The sequence below is a fragment of the Nelumbo nucifera genome, chromosome 1 (genome assembly GCF_055504915.1).
Source record: "Nelumbo nucifera cultivar China Antique chromosome 1, China Antique-T2T, whole genome shotgun sequence".
In the NCBI taxonomy this organism is placed as follows: Eukaryota; Viridiplantae; Streptophyta; class Magnoliopsida; order Proteales; family Nelumbonaceae; genus Nelumbo; species Nelumbo nucifera.
In genome coordinates this window covers 54,390,863-54,407,481 of record NC_142649.1, presented here as the reverse complement: position 1 = coordinate 54,407,481, position 16,619 = coordinate 54,390,863, and the positions used below count along the sequence as shown (strand labels likewise).

Here is a 16,619-nt window from a genome sequence, read left to right as displayed (position 1 = left end):
TAAGAATTTTAGTTTTCGGTTTTGGTTTTTAGAGTTAGAAATTTAGTTAATTAAAAAAACCCAATTAATTGAAATTCATTATATAATATGTAATTATATATACAATATATAACATTTAATATATAATATGCAATATATTTATATATTAATATATTATATATAATGTAATATAATGAAATTCAATTTCATAATATATATTTTAATAATATATATTATAGGTTATAATATATACTATTTTATATATATTAATTAAATTCGGTTTTTAACCGAAAATCGAACCAAAAATTTTGGTTTTAATTATTTTGGTTTTCTTGTAATTCGGTTTCGGTTTTCATTTATTTTATTTCAGTTATTAAAATTTTGATTTATTCAGTTCAATTTTTAACTGAATCAACCGAATGCTCAACCCTATTTGGTAGGGCTGAAGACAACGGTTTCTGACTTTCCAAAATAGGCCCCACGTGGACAGCCTGTAAGCTATGTTTGGTGAAAAATCTAAAGAGCCTAAATTGGCTGCCAATCAATCATTTAAAGATTGTCCACTTCAACCTGAATAACTTATCCAAAGCTCTTCAAAGCAGCAGAACCAGTATAGGAGAATCTTCAGCTCAGCCCTCCCAAACGGGCCCTCACTTTTGTTATTCACAGCCCAAAGCTCAAACGCAAAAGCTTATTTTTATAGTTTGAAGTAGTCTTTAAGAATGGGACTAACCAACCTCTTCCTGTCTCAATTTACTTTTCCTTATTAGGGCTTTTTGACTTTTCTTGTGAATTGAAATGGAAATTATTTTCTCTTAATATAATAAATTATTTAGTGTTTAAATATTTCTTTTCATTATTCTGTAAAAAATATGAAGAAAATAAAAAGATATATTTATTTTAGATAAAATGAATTTTGTTAGGGCACAAGTAGGCCCATGGTTTTTAAAAACGAACCGGTGATCGAACCGGTCAAGGGTCTGGTTACCGGTTCGAACAGTCTGACCGTTCGACCCAAACGGCCGGCCCGTTTGACAAAAAAATTAAAAAATTGAAAAATGATCAAAACCATTCGAACGATTAACTGACCGGTTCAACGGTTTGCTAACCAAAATCAACGGTTTTGGAGAAAAATGAAACTGATCGGGTAGACTAGTAGTAATGAAGTCATCTAAATATACTCACTTAGTTGTGACTCAAACAGTGTAAGGTATAGGAGTAACAAGCCATAGCCAATCGGTTCGTTTATTTACATTACTATATGTAAACTTGCAGAATTAGTTCATCTCCTTGGTTAGATCAAGGAAACTCAATAAATGCCCATTTGGGTGGGGAGCGCTTTCTAATGGTAGTTTTGGCTTTGAAAATTGGAACTCATTTGGACGGTCTAGATGCTTAAAAGTAGGTTTTTCTGTTAAAGCTTTTTTTTAATGGATTCTTCAAAATAGCTGCAGTTTAACCAAAGTTTTTGCTCTTCCAATTGGGTAGCAAGCAGAGTGCTCCAAAATCTCATCTTCCTCGTCAGCCAGTTACAATCCCTTCCATAGTGCCCTTCTTATCGTCACTAAAATAGGTGGAACAAAAACATGAAAAAAACAATAATAACCTCCAATGTTTTTGAACCATTATTGACTCAGATGATTGAACTATTTGGCCCGATAACTGTTCAAGCAACTGATTCTGTTTCACCCTTGTTTTTTGGAAAAAAAAACCGTTGATTTGATCAGTGACCTGTTAATCTGAGCAGTCGAGCCATTGATCAATTCAACTCAAACAACGGTTTTTGGTCATTTTTATTTTAATTATTTATTATTTTTTAATTTGGAACATGTTTGTTCAAACTGAACAGTCGAAACATTGACCCAAAAATTGATGGCCAAAGCAGTTTTGGTTCCAAGTCAGTTTTTAAAACATTGATAATCTCATCTAAATGACTAGGGAAAGCCCCATTTAACTTTTTAAAAATTTCACAATAAAAATAAACATACACATAAAATCAAGGAAAACTAAGTTGGCTGATTATTCTAAGAAAAGTTGATTTGTCCGATATTTTCTTTCATATAGCATGGATGTTGATGAGAAAACAATCATATTCTTCTATGTTATTGTAGTGATAAACTACATACAAATAGCGTGTCTCAGTAGATCATAAAATGTTAGCTGCTATAAACACATCCCCCCAGTTAAGCCTAGAGTTGTAAATCGAGTTGAATTGCCCACAGGCCGATATGGCCGGACATGATTTTGGTCCGGCCCGGCATGAATATATGGGCCATGCCAGGCCTGGATTTCTAGGCACATGGGCCAGCATGGCACAACACGACCCAATCAGGCCCATATATATAATTTTTTATTTTTACTTTTAATTTTGTTAGATTGTTTTATTCCAATTGTATTGTGATTTTTTAATTTCGTTTTATTATTTCATATATAAACATTTATTTTAAAATTTTCATTATTTTTTTAATTTATTTTAGAAAAATACCTCTCATGACTTGGTTTGATTTGTCCATTTTAATATTAGCTTTTTATGGGTAAAAATGTCAGTCTGTTGCTTGGGTAAATTACAGTCTGTCCAGAGAATGAAAGGAACAGGGGTAAGTGAATTTATCTAGGTAAGTGCACTGGGTAAATTACAAAGTTGTAAACGAACGAGGCTTAATTGCTATATATTGTGTTTATTTCTTATCCTTAGAGTTGGCTAAGTGGTGGACTTGGTTTAGATAGTTAGAAATTATGACCTTCTTATATTATCTTATGTTATATTTGACCTAAACAGTTTATAGTGTTACCTATGTTATTATAGGATTTTTATGTTGTTTTTCTTATTATGTTCCTTTTTTCATGTTTTCTTTATTTCTGTATATGTGAATTAAATGTAAAAGTATGTAACTATTTTAATAATAATAATAATAATAATAAATAACAATAACAACAACTATTGAACCCATGCGATGCACGAACTTTGTTAAGCAAAAGTTAAATAATAGAAATACATAAGAGTAGGCAATTGTTTTGTAATTTATTTTTAAGTAATTAATAATTATTTATATTTTATATACTATTTTTAATAATTTTTTTGCAATACAAAATAACACTAATTAATTTCATCTAGAGATGTTCATCAAACTAATGAAACTGACCAAACTGATCACCCAACTTGCCCCGAGTTGGTCAGTTTCTAGTATTTCTAGTCGATTTCAGTTCAGCAATTTCCCAACCCGACCAAGTCAGGTTATTATTGATTTGGCCATTTGTAAATCAACCAAAATTAAACCGACCCGATTATATATATTTCAAATATAAATTTTTAATACATGAAAGTGGAAATTCCATATTTCTTAGTCTAAAATATTTTATATTGTAAACTTAAATTTTTAAATTTACTTTTAATAATATCATTGTATTTTTTAAATGTAATTTAATTTTTTAAGTTTAAATCTTTTAAACCAACCAACCAAATGGATACCATTGTTTTCAACCCACCATTAACCCAACCAATTAAACCATTTAAACCGTCACCCGACCTTGATTCCAAGTGTAATTCTATTGGAACCCACCCTTTAGTTAAAATTGTTGACTTGGTAAAATACCACCCGACTTGGAGGGCTCAACTATTGGCCCATTCAACCCGGTCACTAGGTTACAAGTTGCATGCTTAATGCATGTGTAAACTTTCAAAGGCCATAACTTTAAGGTGTCGTGGGTGCCTTTCCTTGCTATTTGCAAGAAAAACCTTTTTTGTCCTTAGATCAAAATTTTTAACATTTTTCTATAAAAATTTGAATTAAAAACATAAAATAATACATATATTATATGTAAAACATAATTATACACTATTTATTGATAAAATATGTATTTGCACACATATATACACATATGCACATTTATATATGTATTTAAATATATATTTATTTAATATATAGAGTGATGACGTGGAACAATCTAACTTGTTCGACCAGGATGGTTGAACCGGTTTTCACTAATGGTTGGTTAGTTTTGAGTGACCAACTCCCCAACCCGACTATATCAGTTTGATTGGCCAAACAATCTACAATCGAATTAAACTGCCTAGTGAGCACACCTAATTTCAGTTAAATTAATAGTTTAATCTCCAATAATTATTGAAATTTATAGTGAAAATAAAATAAATAATTAATAAAGCTTCAAATACCTCTAAATTATTTAATCTACTTTCACTATTTCAACAATATTGAGAATTTTTTCAATTATTTACATTTTCTATTCTTATTATCGAATATTATTACATTTATTATAATTAATTTTCTGTCTTTGATAAATTTTAAAATTATTACACAATTTTATTATTTAGCCTACTTTTTTGTTTTAAAATAATGTTTAAAATATGATTTAGTATTAAATTATTTTAAAACTTTTAAAAATTGGTTATTTATAATATTACATAGTTATTTTTTAAATTATTTATATTTTATATTCTTATTATCAAATATTATTAATTATATTATAATTATTTTTGTGTTTTTGATAAAAATTTTAAGGTTATTACATAACTTCTTTATTTAATTTATTTTATTTTTTAAGTAATATTTAAAATGTGGTATAATTATTAATTTTTTTAATATTTAAAATTATTTATTTACAATATTATTTATCTATTTAAATAATATCATTATTTAGTTATTTCAATATTACTTATTTATTGAATTTCATAATGCACACATAATTTCGTTATTATAACTATTTAAAATTTAGTTATGTTAAATATTTTGTTATTTAAAATATTTATTTATTGAAATATTTAAATAAAATTTAATATATTTAAATTTTATTTATTTTAAAGTTATTACATATATTAAATATTTTGTGATGTAATATGTATCTATTTTTAATTCGTTGTTATTTATAATATTTAGTTAGTGAAATTTGTAAATAATATTTTTAAATTTTAAATTATTATTATTTGAATAATATTTAAATTGAATAATTCATAAAATTATAATTTGTATTGTTAGTACATAATTTCGTTATGAATTTCATAACAGTATAAAATTATTAATAATATGAATATTATTAAATCTATGATAATTTCATTATAATATTTAAATAATTTTTAAATTTTTAATTCAACTTTCTTTTGATAGATATAGATAAAAAAAGGGAGATAGGATAAATAGGAATTAAAGATAATTTAGGAGAGAAACTCTACTAAATTAAAGATAATTTAGGAAATAATTAGGAATGAAAGAGATTTTAGGAATAGTTTTAGGAAGGGATATCCAAAGGGATAAACATAGAGGAAAGAGGGATGGGCCAGGTATGCTAAGATGTCAAAATGAGAAAGAGAGAGAGAGAAGAGGGAGTGATGAGGTGGCTTCATGAGGGAGCAAGGAAAGCTAAAATGAAGAGTATGTGAGTTCTCTATCGGTTGGGGTAAGGGAGAGAAAGCTCAGCACATGACGTCGCATGTTTCTACTTTAGTATATTTATGGATGATGTCAAATTTTGAAGTTTATTTATTAAGGACATAATTGAAAATACTAGATTCCAATTTCAACTTCTAGATGACCTCATGACCCAATGAACATCAATTTGAATATTTGAATCAAATAAGCTGAGGAGAAGAGGCAATTCTGATTCTGATTTTGACTATGAACCAAATGAATAAAAGAAAGAAGAGCAAAGCCATTCCTTTCTTCAAAAAGAGTTGCATAGAGCAAAAGGGGAGGGGGTGGGGAAGGGGGAAGTACTACAGAAAATGGATTGAGTAAGAAACACAAAACAATAATCAATTACTACATGAATTTGTAAACATAATTTATTCAAGCCCTCTCTACTCTCTACCTGCTCCATAAACAAAACACAAGACCATAAGTTCATAACTCGAATCCCCAAATCACCACAAACTTTGGCAAATTTATGATAGTGGCCGAAGGCAAATTTGGATAAATTTTTCCTTTATCCAGCCTTCTCTTAATTCGTTCACATTTCAAAATTTTCTCCATCGACAGGATAGGGGCCGAAGGCAAAGAGTCGGGGACGTGGACAAGGTCAAGACTCCAAGGGACGTGATAGGTGATGTAAAAATTAATCCCTAACTTACCCAATGAATTAAGAATGAGATGCCGGCAAATAATCTCCACATTGGTTATTTCCAGTTGCCAACTTGCCATGCACAAACCAAAGTCCATAGAGATTCTACAGTCATCAGCAGCTAAAAACAAGCATCCACCAAAACTAAAGTAAAAAAAGAAGATTCATTTGGGTGGTTGTGTTGAAAAATGTATTCTGTTCTCTTCTAATGAAAAATATACATGTAGTTCTTTAATTCATTCAAGGAATATATATATATATATATATATGTAATACCAAAACAAATAAAAATAGAAAGAATATAGACAGTTCTTTCCTAAAATTAGGAAGAAATATAATTCAACATTTTCTCCTTGGCATATTGACAGGCAACTGATTGAGCCTGTATAAAGTGTAAAACTTTCCGAGGCTTCTGCTATTTGACAAATTTTCATCTTTCTATGTTACTATGTTAAATTTACTTATACGTCGACCAAAATCATTGTCAGATAGGAGCCCTTGGGATTATGTTATAATAGAAAATGTAACAACTGAAGGGGCATTTCCGAATCTATCAGTGTGCTTCAATTTAGGGATACCTATCCAATGCCAAATTGCTCCTTCAGGAGGTTGGTGCTTATTCTACCAACTAGTGCTTTGGCATCTTAGTACTTTTGATCCCATTATTCCAACCGCAAGAGGTACAGGAATTCAATTGTCACCACCATCCATTTTCCATCTTTTACATCATGTGTCACCAAGGGCAACTTAAAATAGAACAGGAACCCATAGCAAACTTCCACTGACCAGTGCAATCTCCTGTAAAGTACTCCCAGCATTCTGGATTAAATGCCAGAGAAGCACAGCTGATGAAAGGCCCAAAAGGTAGTAGAAAGATGATTGAATAATTCTACTATCTTGTCATCAAAATGGCCAATTGCAATGCACCTTGCTGGCAAAGTCTCACTGGATTCTTGAATACAGTTATCCTCGCATTCTTTGGGGCTCCCAACACAACATGCACAATGCTAAAACCTTCACCTCTATCAACTGCAAATTGCCATTCCCTCGTTGATATTGTAAACCAGTCCTTGTTTGAAGATCTGGTTGCTTTAACTTCAATGTATTCCTTCTCTTCATCATTTCCAATGACAATGTCATAGGGTAAACCTGTCTCTTTTTCTTCATTCACCCATTTCACACCTTCCTTTCCAACTTTCTTAGCAAGATAATTGAAAGCCAGAAGCTCTCCCACCCTACCCGTTATCACTGCCTGTTTCTCATTAGGTGTGCCAATAGACAACTGATCCCTCTCATTGGAGAGCAGAAGTATGTCCGAACCCTCACAAACAGTAACTGGATCAACTGGCTTGTTTAACACTTTGGGTGTAGGATCAATCCCTCCAGAGACGAGACTGTTACAACCCACTGATAGAGGGTGATCTTCCAAAATCCCAGAGTCTTGGAAGGGTAGCTCTATTGTAGTCACTGATGAGTCATCTTGGATTATCCAATCACTACTAATTCCAACAGGAACTCCATGATCTGCTTCATAAGTGGCACCTTCAGCTTTACCCTCTGTTGAACTGCAATGTGAAGCAACTGGTTTTGTCCTAAGATGATTTGTTCGAGAAATAGAAAAATCTGGCGCTGTCTTCCAATCAGCAGGTGGCCAATTAGGAATGATGCCTGGTTTCCGTTTAGACTTCAAGAGATTTTCCATATTGCTCAATGCTGAAGCACAAATTGGCTGGGAAGGTCCGTTATCCTCCTGTGACAATGTAAGGGACCAGATAGTTTCTTCTTCGGGAAGCTTTGGGACCTTTTGACTATTAAGAATAAAAAACTCTGTCTGGTCTTCTGAAGAACCTGATTCAGCCATAGTTGTGATCATGTGAAGGAAATTTGCAAAGTGTAATTCAGAGACACCATTAAAGAAAAGCCGACTAAGTTCCATGAAAATTGAGTGAGAATCCGAGACCTCAGTCAAATATAAGATGTTTCCCTACAAAAATATATAAATGGATAATGTGTAAAGTAGCTAAAATAAAGAAATAAACAAAGCTAAGGAACACAAGCATACAGATTTAATGTGTTGAACCCACAAGATGCAAATATACAGTAGAAAATTTGTATCACCAGCCATCTGGCTAGAGTTACCACACATTTTGGGGCCTTGTAATTGGATATCACATGTTGACAGTTATTTTATGTAGTCCCAGGCTCCCATGTTTATGGTTTTTAAGTTATAGTTTTTGGGGAAGCTAGCCATACATTGCATTATATGGTAAAAAGCATGAATATAAGATGGTCTAATAATGCACCAAAAAGCACTTAAAATACAAAAAGGATTCTCAGGCATACAACAGTTAGGATACAAAAGAAAACGCCCTATCAATCCCACATTTCACATTTCACAATGCTATACCTATTGAACTAAGCCCCTCAGGATTCACTTCTGCACCATCATAACAACCAGGTTCTTCTAATCTTAGCAAGTGGACAAATTGTTATAGACCAGTACCCACCCCTTGGCCCCATGTTATGAGAGTTCGCATCTATCAATCCTGAGGAGCTATCAATCCCGCATTTCACATTTCACAAGGCTATTATCTATTAAATTAAGCTCCTCAGGATTCACTTCTGCACCATCATGCCAACCAGGTTTTTCTAATCTTGTCAAGTGGATGTGTGTGTGTGTATGTATATGTATATGTATATGTATGTAAAAGACAATGGGAAGATGAGAACTAGATTACATACCTGTAGCAGACAGCTGCACTCAAAACGCTTCTTAGATACACTATCACATCCTTTTATAGTATTCCTATAAAATAACTTTTCAACCACAACAACTCGTAAATTACTCAGAATTTCAAAGTTAGAATGCTTAAATTCAAAGTATTTATCTGGATGTAATTTGTAGATATATCTCTGTGCATAAGGAAGAACCCAATTCACCAATGATGCTTTGCTCGTGCAATCTTCCATACCATAAAATATAGCTTCACGATTAATGACCTGTACAAAGGAAAAAGGTAATGAAGTGAAGATGAAAAACTCAAGCACCACAGCCATTATATCTCATGATCTAAGAAGCCTAGATATAAAATACCATTTCTCGGGGCCCAAATTATGAGGAATACGATTACCTATATGGACAATAACATGGAAAACTGCTCAGTTTCTCAAGATAATAGGACAAATATGGATACGAATATCTTTATCGATATTAAATATTGTTCTTGCAAGCATGGTTCAAAGGTGTACCAGTACTTTAACTGATACGCCTTCTATTCTTTTTAGTTTTTTTCTTTTTTAAATTTTAGTTTTAAGTATAATTATACATATTATTTAATATAAAAAGGATTTTGTAAAAGCATCTGTAAACAGGTGTATTGGGGCACAAAGATATGACACGATACGCCCCGTATCATGTTCATACTTCGAACCATGCTTGCTAGTTACACAAGCTAGCTACCATTTATAAACTTGTATGCTGTAAAATATACTTAAATCATGTAAAATCCAAGGAATGGAGTCTATGAATTATTTTGGTTGTCAACTTGGAAAATTTTATTAATACTAGATATGTAAAATAAAGCTATGAAACAGCAAGGAACATAGAAGTACATGGACTGGGACTATAAAACAGCCCCTATACACTATCTAACTACTCAGGAAAGGATGAACTCCAAATAAAGTATATCCCTTTAGACCTCAATAGTCAATTCTAGAAAGATAATCTATGAAAAAACAAACAGGTCAATTGTTAGGAGTCGAGATAAATTTTTAAGAAATACTTGCCAAGTATCAAAACTGTAGCAGGTGTCATCAGTATATTGGGTTGCATAGGTACGCTATTGGAAGGAACAATCGGGTATCAGGGAACCATTACTTACATTATTCAAGTTAAAACACAAAAAAGTGTCCCAATTCCAAAGGGAACAGAACCATCAGGAAATCTGTAGGCTTTTTTAACCATCCACAAGGATGTGCTGTCAGATGGTTAACACAGTTCAACAATAAAAATTACTGCATATTAGACTTACTAGAAGTGACTAACCAAATACAGAGTGAAACCTTCCAAAACTACATTTGCAGATCCATTGTATGTGCACAAACAATGGTGACCTTAGTCTCCTACTTTTCAAGAATAAAAACCATTACCTCTGAAAGAGAAGGAATTCCTATCGTTTTCATAAGTACAGCAAGTTTTGCTAAAACCATTTCTTTCTCATCGTTCTCGAGTTCGCCAAAGTATAAGAAAACAAGGTTCTCAGAATCCTTAAATTGCTTCCTTAACTTTTCATCATCACTCCAACAAACTACGCCAAAACTAGAGTGGAGAGAAACCCATGTATCCTGTAAAGTTGGGAGAACTGTATATTCCAAACTATGAAGGCATTCTTTCAGGAAAATAATATCTTCTGAATCCACTAATCCCAATTTCAGATCATCAGTCCATTTTATAAGAATTTTGAATACCTGAGGAATAAAAAGAATACATAAGACAATAGTAAAATCCCAAAAATAAAGCAATATGAATTGCTTTTGACATGAAAAACTTACAGCATTAGCTGCCTGACAAGGCACAGCAATACGTGATAAATGCAGCAATATTTGAAGGTAGCTGCAGAATGAAGGGATCTCACGTACACCACATTCATGCACGAAAAAATCATGAAGACCAGGATAGATGTGAGATAATGTCTTGATCAAAGGATAGTTGCTCTCATTTATTGATCCACACTGAAGAATTAGCTCCTTCACTTGGTCCACAGAACCAGTTACATCATTCCAATATACTTCTTCAGGAGACAAAAATACACCAGATATGACATCATCATGTCTATAGGAATATGTTAATGGAACAAATACAAAGGGTCCTGAGCTTAACTCTGAAATTTTTGCTTTTGCAGTATTACTTCCACTCCAAATGAAGGAGTAAAATTTGGACATTTGTGCAATGCTGGTCCAAACAAAAAAAAAGTATCTTTAAAACAGTACAGTTTCATTAAAAATATAATCTAATGTATGGTGCATGGAGATCATATAGATGACTAACATCAATCACATAAAAATAATGCAACAGCTCCAGTTAGAAGAAGTGATTTGTTACAAGTGGAAGGGGCTAGAAGAGATAGGACTAGAACAAAAAGGAAATGGGCAGAAGTAATAAGAAATTATTTGAGCACTAAATAATTTAACAGGATTGGTGAAACAGGATTCATGTAGTTGGGATGAGGCATGGATGACGATGGTGATGACATACAAACAATGCAAATACACTTTGCAGTATCCTAATGAGTGTAATCTCTGGCACAAGATCAACATAGATAATGCAGAATTGCATATGAAATTACTCATAATAGTAATGTATTTTGTTGGTAGGTAACAGTTAAAACATTATCAATTATTAATAAAAGAAATAGGCAAGCAAAAGTTACCTAATCCTTTTCTACTTTTAGATACAAGTTGTCATCTTACCTAATTCCTAATCCCTTATTTAGCCATTGTATCCAACAATGCTCTTCACTCTTCTTAACACCACCTCCATCAATGCTTTTTTGTTCTAAAAAATTCTGGGATTTCTCTGCATTCAAATTATCTATACTGCAACCTAAGAGACTATTGGTGTGAAAATTTAGGAAACTCTCATGCAACATAATTCACTCAATTAAATAATTAAGTTTATTTTTTTTATTTTTGGGTAAGGCCCATTCAAGGAATTCACATACCTGCAAAGAAGCAGGAATACACAAATGAATGTAAAGAACAAATGAAAAAATAGAGAAATCTTCAAAGGAAAGTTCCACTTATATATATATATAAAATCAGTGTTTTAAAAGCACAAGGTGCAAAAAAGGCGTAGGGGCCACTTTCTGCCCGAGGCGGAAGGCGAGGCGCACGCCCTTTTGAAGAAAGGCGCAAAAATACAAAAAAAAGGCTAAAAAATCAAGAATTTTTTTCAGAGAATTCAAAAATTCCAAAAAATTAAAAAAATATTAAGCATAATATTAATAAAAAATATAAACCTGAATTTTAAAATAAATGTTTTAAAAACCTATTATCTAAAATTAAAATACATAAACATAACATGTAAAGCATATTCAAATGAAAATTAAAAAAATCAAACATATAAAAAATTTTCAAACAAGTAAAACCCACAATCTCTTTTTTTTCCTCAATTGCATTACTTCAAGTAGCTAATGTGATGTAAAACATATTACATTCCTGATTCTACGAGCCACCTTTGTGCCACACCCCTCGAGGCAAGCCCAAACAAGTCCATGTTAGTATCTTAAATTCTTAATTCTCACATAAAAAAATAATGATTTTATAATTTTAATTGCTTTTCAAGAAAATATTTTATTATGTTGAAAATGAACAACATTAGCAAATAGGGGGTGCGCCTTTTGAAAGGGCTCCGCCTAGGACCTAGGTGAGGCGCATACCCTAAAATGTGCCTTGTCTGTGCGCCTAGAGGCGTGCCTTTTAAATCACTAAGATAGGTATACATATATATATGTAAAATAATATAATATAATATAACATAACACACACACACACACACACACACACACACACATATATATTCTTCAAAACCTAGTTTCAAATCTTACCTATCAAAACAAAAGAAAATAAAATGTTTTTTCATGGAAAACCCCATGTTTCTATAATTTCATTCTCACAATCCATAGCACAAACAAATCATGTGCAAAGAGAAATATTATATCCCCCCCCTAATAATATCTAGATACTGCTTATATATTAGTATTCTACATACTCCAACTGATTACAAAGATGATTAGAAGTGGGTAACCTGTTTGACACCATACTTGCGCAATCTTTGATGCATCAGTCTAGTACTTCTAATACACTCATCTTTTTGTAGTGAATCTCAAATAAGACTTTCACATGTTCACTTGGGTCATGCTCTTCACATGTTCACTAAGTAACAAAAGCTCTTTGTTTCATAACGTGTATACTGGTACTTGGGAACCTTATACCATTCCATATTTTGGTGGTTTTCAATTCTTTATCTTATTTATGGATGATTCTCTCACAACACCTGGCAGTCTTTAATGCAATCTAGGGATGGGGTACCTCATATGCTAAAAAGTTTTCACAAGATGATATGACTCTTTAGATTTAACAATACAGGCAGTGTTTTAAAGTGCAAGGGTCGTGGGTCTTCTAGAACCAAGGTGCAAAGCAAGCCACAATGTTTTGAAAAAATTTAAAAAAAAACAATAATATATAAAAATGCAAAAAAAAAAGTTCTTTTTGGTAAAAGAGAAAATTTGTTGTTTTTGGTGAATTTTTTTCTATTTGACATCCTATTTGCAAGAACCTGGGCTTCATGTATTAACTGCTTTTGTTTATTTTGAAAGTTAATGGACCATTTAGAAGTCTGTGAACAGCACTAGACAGTAAGGGAGAATTCACTAAAAAGGTAGGAAACATACAAGAACCTACGAAAAAACCAACAAGAAAAGGCAAGTTTAAAAAGGGTATGCACCTAGGCTGGGGTGCAAGACACACCAAGCATGCACCTATTCAAAGGGGCTACACCTGGGTACAAGCCAATGTTACATGAGAATCAGAACCTGATGTGTGTTCAGGAGTTTGGCTTGGAAAGATGAAGAAACATGGTGTTATGTTGAGTACTTCTAAAGTTCTCACTACCAAATTCCAGGGAAACGCTTTCCAGACTGTAATTTTCATGGTCAACCGTATTCCATTCCATCCAAGGTCCTCTAGCTTTAGTCCCCATGTCATATGTTCTATTCCCCAATGTGTTTTTAAGTACACTTTATTCGCATTCTAGGTCCCCACAGATCCAAATGTTTTCAAAAACTAACAAAGCACCTATTAACTTTTGTAATTTGAAACCCATTCTTCAACCATGTTAGTTTTTCATATAAAACAAAGCCAAAAAAAAACCCTTTCTTGTACTTTGGTTTCTTAAAACCTGTTGTCTTTTGTCTTGTGATTTGATTGTATGGTTCATAAAAGATTGTCCCCTGTCTGATCCTAATTCAGTGCACTTGTGCCACACTGAAGAATTCCCCATGCTTGAAAAGGTGAAATCAGTTCCTCAATTTCAAAAACATCAAAATATTGGTTTCAATGTTTCCTGATATCAGAATCTACTGAATTTCAAAACATTTTCAAATACCAATCAAGCACAACTTTATTTCCAGTACATTGTTATTTCGAATTCCATAAGTTGCCAATATCAGAATTACTCATGTTGGCAAATACCCCCTTAGTGTCAGATTTCCTCTTCGTTCTCTTTACAGATTAAGCTGTAAAGACACATGTTGGAATGCTTATCATGATTAAGCTACAGTTTTACGTTTTGGACCTTGTAAATCAAGACACATGGTGAAATGCTTCACTAATGCTTTACATATTCTACAAGGAACAGCAGGGAAAGAAGAAAGATAACAGATGGAGATCAAAACAACATAAGATTTACTCATAAAAAATTTTTAAATAATATATGTCATCAAAAAATGCCCTAAAAAGAAGAACATGTTATGTTCAGAACTACAAACTAGTAACAAACTACACATTCTAGATGTAGTTACATGTAACTGAGATAGTTAAATTAATGAATACCAAAATGTTAGGATAAGAGATGCATTAATACCTGGCCTTAAAAGGAGTTCCAGATCCTCTCCAGACATGAATAATTGTCAAAGCATCATCAAGGGTAACTTGAGTTTTAAATCCAATGTGACTTAAAAATCTTCTGTTCCTAACCTGATATAGTAAGAAATATTTCAAAAATAATGGACAAGCAAAAGTTTATGTCAACCAAATAACTTCATTCCATAGACATGCTCAAACATCTTAGATCATGAACTGTTTCAAATATACAGAACTTCTTAGGAAATAGTTTATACTTCTTTATATTCTCAAAGTACTGTAACGATTGAGATTGACTTATCTCAAAGAACTTTTTCGGGCGTGTAAACTTGTCTATGGAGAAATACAAAAAAGGCTTCATAGTTATAAAATAAAAAATAAAAAAATCACAGTAAATTTGCTTTATCCACCCAGAACATCTAACTAATTATAGGCAAAATCTCTATTACAAGACATGCACTTTACAGGCATATGCCAAAAGATACAACAGAATTTTCAATGAGAGAGAAAATAAAAGAGGTGATGATCTCGGTGAAATTGGACATTTTTAACCCTCTTTCCATTTTGGACATTATAAGGGGACAGCAGGTTGGGCAACCCTGGCCCATAAGGGAGAGTTATAAGAGAAACGTCAAGTGCTTTGCTTGCAGTATATTCTGAACTGCTAGGAGTGGGAGACTCAATAAATGCAAAATTGCAAGCAGTACTTTGTGGCCTCCAAATATGCAAGAGTGATGTTTTTAAAATCATACAATACATTATTCGAATCGTACGGTTCATATCGAATTGTGAACAAAACAATACGAATCATATACAGGAATCATTTTTTGAAAAAATCGTACAATTTATAACCAAATCGCTAAATTGAAGCATAAATCACAATTTGCAAACAATTTTAAGATAAATGGTTTTGTCAAGAAAAGACTGTTTAGCCCTCTCCTCTTAGGGTTTTTGTTTAAAAAATGAGGGGCAATTGTGTTATTTTAATTATTAAAGGCTATTTGCCTCCTTAACTAATCGAAAGAAGCTTCCTTCCCAAAGGAAAACTTCTGGGAAGGAGAATAAAAATCCCTCCTGTGGAGCATCAAAGCTCCACCGTACCACTGTAAGTATTTTTTTTTCCCGTTTTTTGGTTGTTTTTCAATTATATTTGCTGTACCACAGTAAGCATTTTCTATTTTCTACTCTGTTTTGCAATGCAAAGATCTTATCCCATGGTTTTGAAGTTTTTTTGTCAGGAATAGAGGGGTTAATGCGTTTCTACTTTTATCCAATATCCATATTCTGAAGAACTTTACATTCCTTGTTGGTCAACAAAGATTTCTTTGTTAACCTATAAAAAAAAAAGGATTTCTTTGTTAACTTCAGTCTCTAAGTCTTTATTTATGCTGATATGTGTGTAGTTTGTTAAATTATCATGTTCTTGCCTTCTTGGATGTGTGTTGGGTTTAAATTGAGAAATTATATCTCAATCTTATTTCAGTACTTTTCATGAATTGCATGTTTGGCTTAAATTATTGAAACTTCAAAGTTGAAACAACAAGAGACTTAACAGAAAACAATAGGTAATTTTATAATTTTATAAACAACTAGAGCCTTAAATTATATCTCAATTCAAAACTCTTTACGATTTACGATACGATTACAATTTTCAGAACATTGTGCAAGATACTTAATCTGCACGATGTAGAGACCAAAGGGAATTCTAATCTCTAAAGTAGAGATCAACTGGTTGAGGAACTGCTCAAAAGAAACTTGGCAGCATGGATACACTTTAAAAATGGATTTTATCTTGCAAGAGAATAGGGAGCTGGTCATGAACTCCTAGGGTAGAAAGCAATGTGGCTGACCTGTTGACTAGATAAGGAGTAAATAGGGAGAACTTGTAAAAGTGGTTGTGGAGATGGCCTTTGGAGAGAGCGAGAGAG

The 16,619-nt window shown here is 32.3% G+C and overlaps 1 protein-coding gene across 2 annotated transcripts in view; it reads right to left on the bottom strand.

The window, feature by feature from the left end:
• Positions 1-6,221: 6,221 nt before the first annotated feature.
• Positions 6,222-16,619, bottom strand: part of NOV (Histidine kinase-, DNA gyrase B-, and HSP90-like ATPase family protein) — a 74,689-nt gene continuing 64,291 nt past the window's right edge. The window contains exons 9-13 of one of the 2 annotated variants that reach the window (XM_010248802.3): positions 14,693-14,805; positions 10,603-11,002; positions 10,201-10,518; positions 8,794-9,051; positions 6,222-8,035 (exon numbers count right to left, since the gene is read on the bottom strand). In XM_010248802.3, coding sequence (XP_010247104.2) covers positions 6,944-8,035; positions 8,794-9,051; positions 10,201-10,518; positions 10,603-11,002; positions 14,693-14,805 — 2,181 coding nt within the window. In that variant the 3' untranslated portion in view covers positions 6,222-6,943. The remainder of the gene's footprint in view (positions 8,036-8,793; positions 9,052-10,200; positions 10,519-10,602; positions 11,003-14,692; positions 14,806-16,619) is intronic. The other variant, XM_088896791.1, reaches the window with a different exon arrangement.